Source organism: Limulus polyphemus, unplaced genomic scaffold (assembly GCF_000517525.1).
Source record: "Limulus polyphemus unplaced genomic scaffold, Limulus_polyphemus-2.1.2 Scaffold1540, whole genome shotgun sequence".
Taxonomy (NCBI): Eukaryota; Metazoa; Arthropoda; class Merostomata; order Xiphosura; family Limulidae; genus Limulus; species Limulus polyphemus.
The window spans coordinates 221,587-235,110 of record NW_013667150.1 but is presented as its reverse complement, the minus strand read 5'-3'; the positions used below and the strand labels follow the sequence as shown (position 1 = coordinate 235,110).

General features: G+C 32.7%; 1 protein-coding gene across 1 annotated transcript in view; it reads left to right on the top strand.

Moving 5' to 3' along the window:
• LOC106464011 (disco-interacting protein 2-like) overlaps positions 1-13,524 on the top strand; it is a gene marked incomplete at its 5' end in the record, with an annotated part of 79,650 nt that overhangs the window by 29,630 nt on the left and 36,496 nt on the right. The window contains 7 exons of the mRNA XM_022391661.1: positions 2,038-2,140; positions 3,638-3,702; positions 5,311-5,404; positions 6,195-6,314; positions 7,769-7,883; positions 11,037-11,176; positions 12,364-12,500. Coding sequence (XP_022247369.1) covers positions 2,038-2,140; positions 3,638-3,702; positions 5,311-5,404; positions 6,195-6,314; positions 7,769-7,883; positions 11,037-11,176; positions 12,364-12,500 — 774 coding nt within the window. The remainder of the gene's footprint in view (positions 1-2,037; positions 2,141-3,637; positions 3,703-5,310; positions 5,405-6,194; positions 6,315-7,768; positions 7,884-11,036; positions 11,177-12,363; positions 12,501-13,524) is intronic.

Genomic DNA, 13,524 nt, shown 5'->3' with positions numbered 1-13,524 from the left:
TGATCAGACTTTGAGATATGAACAGGTCACTTTGTTTTTACAGTATAGTGTTTAAAGTATTCACACTTAATGTCATTTACCACATTTTTTAGTTGTGTTAAGGTTCTCTTGACCTGCATAAGAATGTTTCTAAGAAGAGGGTGAGATTTGAAAACAGTTTTATATTGTATTTTCCAAACAGATGTTTTATTTTTTCACAATATTTGGTACACATGATAAGGTGATCGTTTTATCCTTGTCTTTAAATGTGGAAGGTGGAAAAATATTGTTGATAACAGACTTAGCTGTGTCCTTGATTAATTTGTTATGATAACTGTTGTGAATGAGCAAACAAGAAACTTGATTTGTGTTTTTAGGTTTTCTTGTAAGAGAGAATTGATTGGTTTGTTTTTTGATTTAAGTATTTGTTAGCATGTATATTCCTTCTGTACATGTGAGTACTGTTTGAGATTAATTTTTGTCACATGATTTTCAGGAATGGTAAAGAGTTGTTAGTCTCAGTTTCAAAAGTGAACTGCATAGCTTTGGTTATTGAGATTGGTGAAGGAAGTCTTGAAGACTGTATGAATGGACCATAAAATGAAAATATCTTACACATTTGTTTCAAAACAGTGGTTTTTGTAAAAATGTTGATATAGCTGTTTCTTCAAGCAGTTGAATATATACATTTATATAATGGATGGAAAGGAGAGTGTGTGTGTGTGGGGGGGGGGGGGGTCCAATAGCAGTGCTGCCAACATTTGTGACATTTGTTCTTCCAGTTGAAGTATTTAGATTTCAGATATACATCTAGGATTGTATTAGGTTAAAAAAGAAAGTGACAGTAAAACTGTAATTAATTTTCAACTGTTTATTCTTGATGAATTGTTTGTGGGTTCTTCTTTTACTTGTCATATTATATCTACCTGGTTCACTTGTTATTGTTGATAAGTTTGTTCACAGTAACTTAACATCAGAACTGATCTGTAACCCACTGTGACACACCAGTAATTATAAAATTACAGGCTGTGTTATAAACAAGCATAATACCCTTTAAGCTAAAATCTGTGAATTACCCATAGTTAGTATGATTATTTTTGATAAAATGCAGAGTTTTATAATTATTTTACAGCAGAGTCTCGCTATAATGCAAATTGCTATAACGTAGGTCTCAGTATAAGGAAGATCCCCCATGGACCCCAAAATTATAGGTATAACGAAAAGTTAATTAATCATTGTGAATTAAGAGTGTTTAATCAAAATTTTTTAGTATCTACTCGGTTATGATAATTTACTAATTGACCAATGAAATTTGGTTATTCTAATTGACTGTCTCTGAGGCCACTATAAATGAAGCACCCAAGCAGTTGCAAAACATCAGTACTTGTATGATTTCAACAATGATCATCATGTCTGCTACTAACATCAATTCCAAGAAGAGAAAATCATACATGATCACCAAATGGGATGTGAATGAACTTATCATGGACCCACCTTATGTGGCAGTTGGACAGGACATCAATATCATGCAGCTAACTCGTAACATGGTTCAGTGATGTGGATTCCAACTACTGCATTATAATGAGGCTCCACTTTATATCTAATTATTTGAAGCATAGATATACCGAAGGTCAAAGAAATTATAAATTTTGTGTCTGTTAGAATGCTAGTATTAGGGCAGGTACACAAAATATTATTATTACAAATGTTTTTTGATGATCTTCCATTTAATTATTTCTTTCTTTACATTTGTTTTATTGAAAATTTAAGGTGATTTTAACATGGACTTCAGGTTTATAGATGTTAAATCTTGAGGAACTATTTTTATATCTAGTAAATTAATTTATCTCTTCCAGATCATCATTGTTTGACTGTACAAAAATGTGAATTATTTATTGGGATTAATATAAAGAAAGTTTTCTACTTAAAGCCATTTCTTAAGTGCATTAATCAGCATTATTATTTGATAAAACATTCCTGACCATAAAAGAAACAAAATAAGTTTTTTCCTAGTGAGTTTAGAATATACTCAATTAGTTTTCTCATGTTCTTTTCCAGTATACTGTTGATAAAGATTACTCCATGAAAGGTGTCACAGTAACCAGATCAGCTCTTGTAAATCATTGTCGAGCTTTAACTGCAGCATGTAATTATACTGAAGGTAGGTTTGTTAAAAAAAACAAAAAACAACAACATACTTTTATTATAGTGGAAAGTTATAAAGGTTTATTACAGCATTTCAGTATGGTCCATTGAAATTGTTGTTAAGTGAAATTATAAAACATTTCTAACTTTATTAATAAATGTTTTAAGTTCTTTCACCAACTTTGCTTGCAATAGCTAGGGTATGACTTGTTGCAGGGTCTTGTTTGATGGTTCTGGTGCCCCAAGATGATACATATTCCACCATTTTTCAATGCAATGAAATGATAAAATATTTCTAACTTTATCAATAAATACACTGGATTCCGCTTATTGTGATCACTTCGGGACACAGTTGCATTGATAACAATAACCAAATGATATTGTTAACTGATGAAATAAAAATTCAGCAGTTACAGTAATGTTTATTCATATAGGGTAGCAAACATATTACATAAAAGTGTGAAAACTGGATTTTAATGCCTATTGACATATTTAAAAACAATTAAAACAATAATTGGAAAAATTCATTTAAAATTGACTGTCTACTATTTTTTCAGAGCAATTCCGTAATAAAACTTTCAGATTCATACTGTTTATGAAACTTGCCTGATCTGTGATGTACGCCAAGTCTCAAAATTTGAAGCGCCTCTCGCATTTTAGCACTTATTGGAAGTTTATCAGCTCTATGGGTTTGAGCTTCATATTCTTCTTCATCTCTCAATTCTGGATCTGTCTGAATAACAGTCTGACAGAACATTAGTAAACCAAAGTTTTAATGCTGATTAGACCTGGTCATCTTTTCCACTGCTCTTTCTCTTACAGTTTAGGTTTTTATTCTGTTTTGCTCCCATCTCAACGTTGGTAAATTTTTAAGTGCACTGCTGCATTACGTTGCCTCATTTTTGGTAACTTATCATAGCATTCTAAAATGGCAACTTTTTCTTTAAGGGTTAGATCTTTACGTTTCTTATGCATTTCTTCCATTATTAAGGTGGGTTAACAAAGATTGAAATATGTGAGAGCACTGTCTTTCACGAAGGAATGAAAACAACTGTGCTGTAATTATGGAAAGGAAACACAAGAGCATAGGGAATCTTAATGACAACTTTGTCACGCCCTATTTTATGGTGAACCTTCATCGGGTCGCTTGGCCTTGAGATGGTTAAGCTGATTAAAAGTGATAACAAAAAACGAAGCACTGATTACAATAAACAATGTTTTTCCTATGTATTTTTATACGTTTGGTCAGGACTTAGTAATTCTGATTTCATTATCTGTGATCGCAATAAGCAGCATCCACTATATATCTGTAAGTTCCTTCAATGGGCATTTAAATGACCTTGTAAAATATTATTTATTGATATGCATGTCAAAATGTTCAGTCCAAAGGTTTAACCATTTAATTTTAAATTGTTAATCTAAAACTGGATAATTTTTTTTAAATTATTTATTAAGGTTTTGATGACAGATTTTTTATAAATTTGTTGGTGTGATATTTTTCTGTTTTTTATAGGAGAAGTAATGGTGTGTGTTCTAGACTTCAAAAAAGAAGTTGGTCTGTGGCATAGTATTCTCACTGTAAGTACTAGACTGACCTGTTTTAACATTATGTAAAATCCATATCATGGCCATTAGGAACTTGAATCTGAACAATTTTTAACTCAAAATTATTTTAGAATTGATATTTTATCATTTTGTAACATTTAGTTAGTGTAATTTACAAATAAAAATAAAAAAATCTTATAACTGTCATCTCTGAGGAGACTCACCTGGAAGAGATGCATTTATAAATTTATTTTAAATTTCTCTGCTTATCCCAAATAATAAGTTTATATCTGTTAAGAATGTATTTATCCATATCTTATTTCTTATGTGATCTTTCCTTCTGTGTTTCTGATTTATAGGTCTTTGTGTTATGACACCTTTTATAATATCAAATCATGTGGACTGAACAAATCACAGCTTTGAAAGTGTCTACAGGCAATATTTAAATATGATTAGATAGAGCAACTTATAAGCTTTTTACTTCAATGTATGGTAAATAAAGTGGTTTGAGCAGCAAATTGTAGTTTAATGAGAAACTGATAAGATGGAGTTCCTGCATGCTGAACAAAGGAATCTAAAGGGAATGTAGAATATTTGAGAATAGTTTATTAAGACATTTTTGTTATTCCCAAAAATGGTTTCATGTATTTGTTTGAAAGCTACAGAAATTTCATTCTATGACAAGACGATAGGTAAGCTTAGGCTTAGTGAGTATAGTAGATGATGGCCAAATATTCTGATGACTAAAATCCCCTATTTATTTAATAGAGAACTTATTATTTACTGGAAAGAAATTGTATTTATCACATATTAATTGTTCTGGACCCAAGGCACTCACTAAATCAGTCAGCTTTTGCTGTGTTTTTTATAAGTTATACCCAGAATTGGTGATTACTGAAATTGGCAGAATAACACATTGAAAGGAATATTTTGATAAACATTAATCAAGTTAAAGCTGACTGGATATATAAAATAGAACTTTCTGAACATCACTGAGAAAATGTGAAAACCGAAAGTGAAAGAAAGTTTTTGAGAACAGTGTCTCTCGTAACAAAAGTTTGGAAATTTCAAAATCTAAAAAAATTATAGACACCCTAAATCAAAATACGAGAATTTTTTAAAGCCAAAACGGTGTACTTATTTAGCAAGTTTGTTTCTAAGTTTTATGCAATTTATTTAAATATTTCCACCATGAGGAAGTATCACGTGAAGAAAAAATTAAAAGATATCAGTGGAAAGATATTAAAAGATATCAGTGGCACGCCTCCAGTGAGGAAAATGTAAAAAAGAAAGTATCATGGATTGATATAGGTTCTTTACTTTATTTATTATAATGCTAATATCTGTATTTGACTTAATCAGTTACCTTTACAGTTTTACGGTCTTTCACTTTTGAAACTTTTTTCTTGTTAAGGTTTTGAAAATAAGTAATTTTTTAAGTTTTTATAAACTATAACAACTGAATATATCCTTACTTAAGTATTTTTTTCCTTCCTCTACTCATTGTAAAAGCAGTGTAATATGTTTTAATTTATAAGATACAAATGTATGTATATTTGAATAAAGTATATGGGAATTTTTACACACACATATAATAATATTAGCTGTTTATATTTACACTTTTTATTTTATTTTTTGCAGAGTGTTTTCAATGGCATGCATGTTATATTTATTCCATATTCACTCATGAAGATTAACCCAGCATCCTGGATGTTAATGATAACCAAATACAAAGGTTTGGATAAATTGTTTTAACTTTGAAGTTGAAGAATCTTGTGTTAATATTACTACTTTACATCTAGTGGCGTGCAGAGGTTCTATGATGCCCGGGGCCTTGTACCTAAGACCTTGGGGAAGGGCTGAAAGGGTTCTACTATTCGATTCGACTCTTTGCGTTGGATGCCCTCCCGATATGGATGCCGGGGCCCTGGCACATTTCCCCCCCCCCCCCCCCCCTGCACGCTATTGTTTACATCAAAGCTTGTTGTTGTTTTTATAGATGTAAAAAATTTACCTTTAAAGGATTGTTCCTAACATTATTTCTAAACTTTTAAATATTACTATTTATGGCTATATTGATACTTAATTACGGGATCATGTAAGAGGATAATATTTCGTACTCTTTTGGTATCTTATACAAATTTTCCCTCATGGTATGGGTACTTTCCAGTATTTTGTAAGAAAAGAACTTTTGTGTTACTGATATCGCCTCATTATTTATAGCATATGTTTTCATGTATAGCTCTGTCATCTTGATAATGTCTATAGATGAATGCTACTCGTATTACTTTGAGTTATTTAATCACATTTTGAAAAAAAAATTTAAGCTAAGTAGATTAAAGTGTTCATTATACATCTTTTACAAAACGTCTTTGACTTTTGTGTGTGTGGGGGTGGTGGCTTGTTCTTTGAGGATACTAAACATTGCACTAATGATGTAGAACTTTATTTATTTGTTGTGTCTGTTTTAGATATTTTGTATTTTAAACCATAATTAGCTAATTCCAGTATTTTATTAATTATAGCCACCTCTGCTATCTGCAAATCACGGGATTTACACTGGGGTCTACTGGCTTCGAAGGACCACAAAGATGTCAATCTTAGTTCTTTAAAAATGCTACTTGTGGCTGACGGATCAAACCCATGTAATTTTTAGCAGTTTTTCTTTTAGATTTTATATGTAAATGTGTATTTATACTTTAGTAATTTACAGTCTTGTAGAAAATTTAGTATATATATTGTTGATTAAATAACTGTTTTTTTTCTTTCTGCACAATTAGCCAAATATTAATCACTTGGAGATATAGCAAGTTTAAAAAATATCAGATATTACCTTAACTAAAAGTGGATTAGATAGAAAAGAAGGAAAAATTTTAAACATGCATTTCAAAACTATCTAGCTAGGTGATAAAGAAACCACTATTTTTGGTATCTTTACTATTTTGCTTGCTAGCCCTAGAACTACTAAATTGGTTCATATGAATCACATCAGATTTTTAAACACGTTTTTCTAAATTATTTATACACCAAGACGTTTTTTGTTTACAGATCCCTAATACAATACCAATCCCACAAAATGTTTTTGACAAAAAATACCATCGATATTACAATTGTTCCCACTATAATTACTGTTGGGGTTCTCATGTATTTTACATAAATAATGAGTGATTTTGGTCAGTTTGTTGTTCTTTATGCTTTGTGCTGTAACAAATAAAAGCATAAAATCACTCAGTATATAATAAATAATAACAATAACTTTTGGTTAGAGTAAACTATATACTTAGAGCAAAACTAAAAATCAACCTGGCAGTCATTATACCTAGTTAAATATACTTTTCTTTATATCCTATGTATGAATATTTGAATAGATTGTTTCCTCAATTGGATAACCTTGCTGTTAACGATATTTTTGGCCATAATTCTAATAATATCTTGGTCAGTTTAGGAGATTTAGGTTAGTCCTTAATACAAATTTTAAACTAACAGTGCAAAATAATCTTTATAACAAAAGAATAATAATAAACAATAAATAAAAATAAAAATTAGCGACATTTGATAAACTAACTGGTATAATAAGTAAGTAAATGACATAGTATATAATCAAGTCTGTGATTTCAGAGATAGTGGTTTTTGTTTCATTACCTAGTTAGTGAACTTCACAGAAGACCTAAGTGATCAAGAGAAGTTTAATGCATATCTTTAATATTAAGATCTGGAAAGTAAAGGATAAAATGTGTAATGGACATCTCGTGTTAAATGGGTATCTCACCTTAATATGTGTAGCTGTATTCCAGGAACAGTTTCTTTCATAGACAATGCTAACATATTTCTGACCTGAAGACATATAATTCAGGTCACCCACTTCATTTTTTTCATGCACTCTGGTGTATTCAAATGTAATCCAACATTTCTTCTGTGAATTATTGATTAAGAATGTGAGAAACTGGCTTAACACAAATATTTCTATCCTTTATTTTTCATGAGCTCCACAACCTAAACCTTCTAATCAAGAAATACCAAGGGCTTTCTATTTTTTCTGTTTGATGTGGCATGGTTTTGTTTGTACTATTGAGATTAAGCAAACTAAACTTTTTTTTAGGGTCTTTGTCTTCTTGTGATCAATTTATGAGTGTGTTCCACAGTAGAGGACTACGGCCCGATGCTGTTTGCCCATGTGCAGCCACTGAAGAGTGTCTGACTGTGGCCATCAGAAGGTATTAAATGTAAAAGCAAATATTACATTTTGTCAAGGTACCTTACTTCCACTCACATACATAGCTATTCTTGTTCAGTGCTGCCCTCTATTTGCAAAATTGTTTTTGCATGCCACAAGCCTTTAACTCCTACATACCCTTTGGTTCATATGGTTTAGCTGAACCTCGCATGCAAATTATCATGTGATAAACTTCCAGCAGTAAACTTCAGCACTGTAAAGGTTTTGCCTCCTATAAATTATCACTATTGTTATGTTCCTTCTGGATTAGTCAACCTCCATGGCATACGGGACTTCCAGATTGGGTTGTCAGTGTTGTGCTTCGCTGCCTTACTTAACCCCCATTTGAACCTTTGTCTTCTTATTCCATGTTTAATTTATCCTTTAAGGCGTATTTCCTCCTCCTTTTGGCCTGTGAAAGTTGTTGGTCAGATTTGTTTGCCATTGATGTTTCACGTACTCTGTACCATTCCTATTATCTTCTTCTTTACCTGGATCGACATTTCCTTTCCAAGACTTCAGCAGCTTGGGAGGGTAATTACTCCTTCTTTCCAATTTCCCTTCCTTCCATTTCCCACCTCTATTCCAGGTCTGATCCGAATAGGCTTCTATGTCCAGTTTGTGCTCTTCATTCTTATATTGCCTGCATGGATTTCTTCCATCATAACTGTTCCCGCTTATTCATTTCTTGGCAGCTATCCCCTGTTTGTAATCTCTCTCCTTCCACCCTTACCAATTGGGTTCTGCTTTTAATTTGATTAGTTTATTTTTCCTGGTCTCCTTTTTTCCATCAATTATTCCAAGGGTCTTTTCTTCAGATTAGGCACTTTACTTTTTAACTGGCATCTCATCTGCTCATACTTTGGAGGAAATATTTCAAGCAAGCATTTGGACTACTTGTGTACTTTCATTTATCACCATCTGCATCGTGTTGCTGTTTCGTCGGGTTATTGTCTTCCACCTGTTGCCATTCTTCAGACTTTTGTGCGACTATAACTGGGTAAGCTTTCTTTCATTATATATATTTTAAAGGGCTCTGTGGTGAGTGATGTGAGGATCATATTGTCGGTAAGTCAACCACAATCCAAAACCCAACTGCTGGAATTGATATCCATGCAGGAGTAGGAAAGATGATGATCATACCATCTTCACTTCAAGTTCCGCCAATCAGAGAGAGAAATCCCACTAGCAATTGGGGAACAGAGCATGTGAGCAGAGCAAAATACAAATATATTCCACTCAAATCCAATAGACCAGGCCACCTCAAACACACTAAAATCCTCAGCATAAAAACCTTGAGGGTTAGTGCAAGAGAAAGAAGTGGAGCAATGAACGAGTACACCCATAACACCAGGGCAGTGCACCCGAAGAAAAATGAGTGAGGTACTAGGTGCCTCCTGAACATGTGTGAGGACTTACGGCGATTGGTTCAGCTCAAAATACAAAACTGAACCAACATCCATTTTATAGAAGATATCTGTCAACTACACAAGCAAAATGCCACCACACTACTCTCAACTGAATGGAATTGTTATTGATCATATTGTATATCTCTCATTCAGGAGGATACCTCCATGGTCTACCATCCCAGTGACTTGGAACTGGAAAGTGGTAAGGACTCTCTTACTCCACTGGAAGAAATGGGGGGTAGAAAAACATAGTGGAGAGTCCGGAGGAATGTTCACACTGGAGACTGTGCATTGGGGGACCACAAAACCCTTTTTTGAAAAGTAGACCAAAACCGATTTATTCAATCTAAGGAATGGCAGGGATGGGCAGCAATCCTCTTCTGCTTTACCCATGAAGTCCATGGGTCAGTAGTCTGGAACAGGCATATTCATGAAGCAAAGGTATCGTGAAGAATAACCTATGAGCAATCTTGTGGAATACCTCATCTCTAGCATATGTGTGTGTTTGTAAAGAACAGTGTGCATTTAGTGGACTTAGAAATTATAAAAGTGAAGTCAACATGGTCTTACAGTGCAGATTTGAGTACAATTCTAAGTGAATGAAGTATACCTGGACAGTTCCTACACCTGCATGGGTGTTAGTTCTCAGAGGTCAAGTTTTGGATGCAATGGACATGCTGTGTAGAGCCAGTTGCACCCTAAACACTCTACACCTTGCGATACATCCCTTATTTTATCCACATTCTGTTCATCAGGGAGATTAGAATTATAATACATTGTGGTTCGGATTACTGTTCAACCATTTTCTCTCCCTTTGGGATGTGCTCTTCACAATTTTCTGCCCGTATCTGTCACACTTTTTCTACATCTGGGCAAAGAGTATGTCTGGTACAGAAGTGGTGCAGTTTCCCACATATAATCCTCTTATTAGAGAGTTCCCTCATGAGGGTGTACTTCCTACACTTTCTACTTTCTCCCTCACCTCCACCTATTCAATGTTGGATTCTAGCTATGTATGAAAGCGGAAGTAAGGTACCTTGTTGGAAGATATAATTTTCCTACACTGAAAATATATTTCTGACAGGTACTTACTTTCACTCATACTTCCCATCCTTCCTCCCCACTGTCAACCGGTGCTCAGGTTTCTGCCTAAACTTCAAGTGATAGTTTAAGTAGAATTGTATAGAGGGAGTCACATGTGTGGGGTGCATCTATTGGTGGAGGATTGTCACATGATAATTTGTGTGTGAGATTCAGTTAAACCACATGAATTGAGGGATATTTGGGAGTCAAAGGCTTGTGGCATGTGAAAAAATTGTGCAAATAGAGGGCAGCACTGAACAAGAATAGCTATGTATGTAAGTATAAGTAAGTCTCTGATGAAAATAGATTTTCAGTGTAGGCAAATTATATCTTTATGATGAACATAGAGTGTTTCTTATATCGTATTATATTGACACATGAAAAAAAAATTATAATAAAATTTAGGCTTTTTCAATGAAATCTTGGATATAAGGCTTTTAAACTAAAAACATTTTGACGATACATTCAACCATATTATTGCAGAGTAAGAAGAGGCAATGATTGGAATTGTTGCTATCAAATAACATTTATTTATAAAGAGATTGTTTCTTAGAGAACTTGAAGTCATAGATCGCGTTGAGCTTAAATACTTGTTTTGTAACAGAAAATTATAAGAGAAGACTCTGTTATCTCACAAATTTTTATATAATTTGCTGTTCCAGGCCAGGTCGAACAGGACCTGGGTCTAGTGGTAGAGGAGTCTTGTCGATGTCAGCTTTAAGTTATGGAGTTATCCGAGTAGATCAAGAAAATAGTCTTACATCTCTCACTCTGCAAGACTGTGGACAGGTCATGCCTGGTGGTAAGTAGAATTTCACATGTATTTTTGAGAAAAGGCCCTAGTTTTTGTATTTAATCAATAGATTTTAACTAAACCTTCTTTGCTTTGCACATAAAGTCTGAGGGAATGTAGGAACTTGTGGGGAATTTCTTTCGCAGAAGGTATTTTTAATTGGCAAAAAGTAATTTATATTTTTAGATAGTATATGTCAAGATCTCTACAGTAATGTCCATATCTTCTTTGTGACTTGTTATCCCAAGCTTTGCCCATTCTTTATGTACTTACTATTTTAATTTTTTTCACACAAAAATACAATTCAAATCCAATGAGTAACAATTTTCTATGAGCCTTCAGTTAATTTCAGTTATAAGATTTATACACTTAAACATTTATTTGGTTATCAAGTGTCAGTAAAAGAAACTTAAAACACCTTAACACTTGTGGATTTCAAACCTTTATCCATGCTAATAACAAATATAGTTACTTCTTATCCTTCATTACTTTTCACATGTGTTCCGTGTGACGTTTTCGGTGTACTGTACATTTTAAGAAAGCGCCTGTATTATCAAGCAAATATCTAATTTTATGAACTGTAGGCAGCTTTCAAGCACCATTTTGAAGAGCTACAGTTTATTACAATTCTGTTGCTGTATTACAAGACATGAAGAATTGCAAAACTAAACTTGTATGATGATAGGCTTACATGGAAAACTGAAATCCTGGCAGAGAAAATATTAATTATTGGTACTATTTTAACCAAGTATTCCTGAAATATAGCAGTTAAATTTTAACTTGAACTATAGGTGTTAATGTATTGTAATCTATAAAACAAAGATTCATTGTGTAACAGTTCCTGAAAAATTCTCCGCCCACCCCAAACTTGTAACCTTTCAAAAACTAGTAATTGAGTAGGTGCAACAACAACAACTAAAAAAAGTATTAAAAAATGGTTATTTCTATTAATGTACATATATATAACACAGTTTAAAGATTATATATATATTACTGCTATAAGACAAGACTGAAAGAGAGCCCATATTTTTGTGAGTAGTTTTGTATGTTTTAATTATGAAATAAAATCTATTATAATTATGAAATATTGGCATACTTTAATGGAGGATTCTGAAATATTTCCTTTCTTATTCAGTTTCTAGAAACATTTGAAATCTAATATAATAAAAAGTATTTGTTTCACTTATCTTTTTCAGCTGTAGTAGCAGTTGTTAAAGTGGGTGATCAACCGTATCTCTGTAAGACTGATGAAGTAGGGGAGCTGTGCGTAAGCTCGTCGATGATTGGAAGTTCTTACTGGGGACTTCAAGGTCTCACCAATAGTGTATTTAAGGTAACTTTTATGACAAATACAGTATACTGTGTTTCGTCAGCAAGACAGTAATTGGTTTAAATGTGTATTAATACTGCTTCAAGGTGTCATCAGAAGTATATACAAGATAAGTGAGAACAGAAATCTATGTATGTTAACAGTTGGAACTTTAGTGTTTGTTCGTAATAATATTCAACATAACCGTGGTTTAAAATTTATTTCTTGCAGTCTTCAAGGTCTCATTAGCGTTATATTTAAAAGTCAATTTGGATTTAAATATGAATGTGTGAGACTTTGAGGTCATAATATCAACTAAATAATGACAAAAGAAATAGAATGAAAATATTGTTGTAATGTGTTTGATCTTAAGATGGATTTCTTTTAGATTATTTGGTGAAAATAATGCTTAGTCCAGCTCATGTAAGGACAACAAACTACTTTATTTCCAAAATAAATGTTTATTTCAGCCATGTTCATATGTAGGCATGATTCCAAATACATAATCTTTTCAACATAAACTCCTAAGTATATTTAGGCCTAGCTTACTTATAAGCTTGCAAGTAGAATTCCACAGCTAATTGATCAAGCAAATGAATAGCAGAATTGACACAATAACCATCTTGTCTAACACTAATAATTTTTCTGACACTGAACTCACTCCGAGTTGAACCTCTAACTTAATACTTGTTGACTCCTCACTTAACTGAATAACTTCAACTGAATTCCAGAATTAGCTCAGTCATTACTGACTACTTGTGTTTACATCTTACTTGACTTCTACTCACTGCACGAATTTTCCAGATCAGAATATTATCAATCCTCTAGTAAACATCTAAATTAAAACATTTAAAATACAGCTTATGACAGTACTAGATTGTAGATTGCTTAACCTTGTTGTAAATTTCAGTTCTCTATGTCAGTTTTTATAAACTTGACCAACAGTACAGTTGTATTTGAGTTCTTTTGTCTGGAAGAAATAAAATGACCCTAATCTTATCATAAATATATCTTTATTACAGTCTAACAGACATCATAAATATATCTT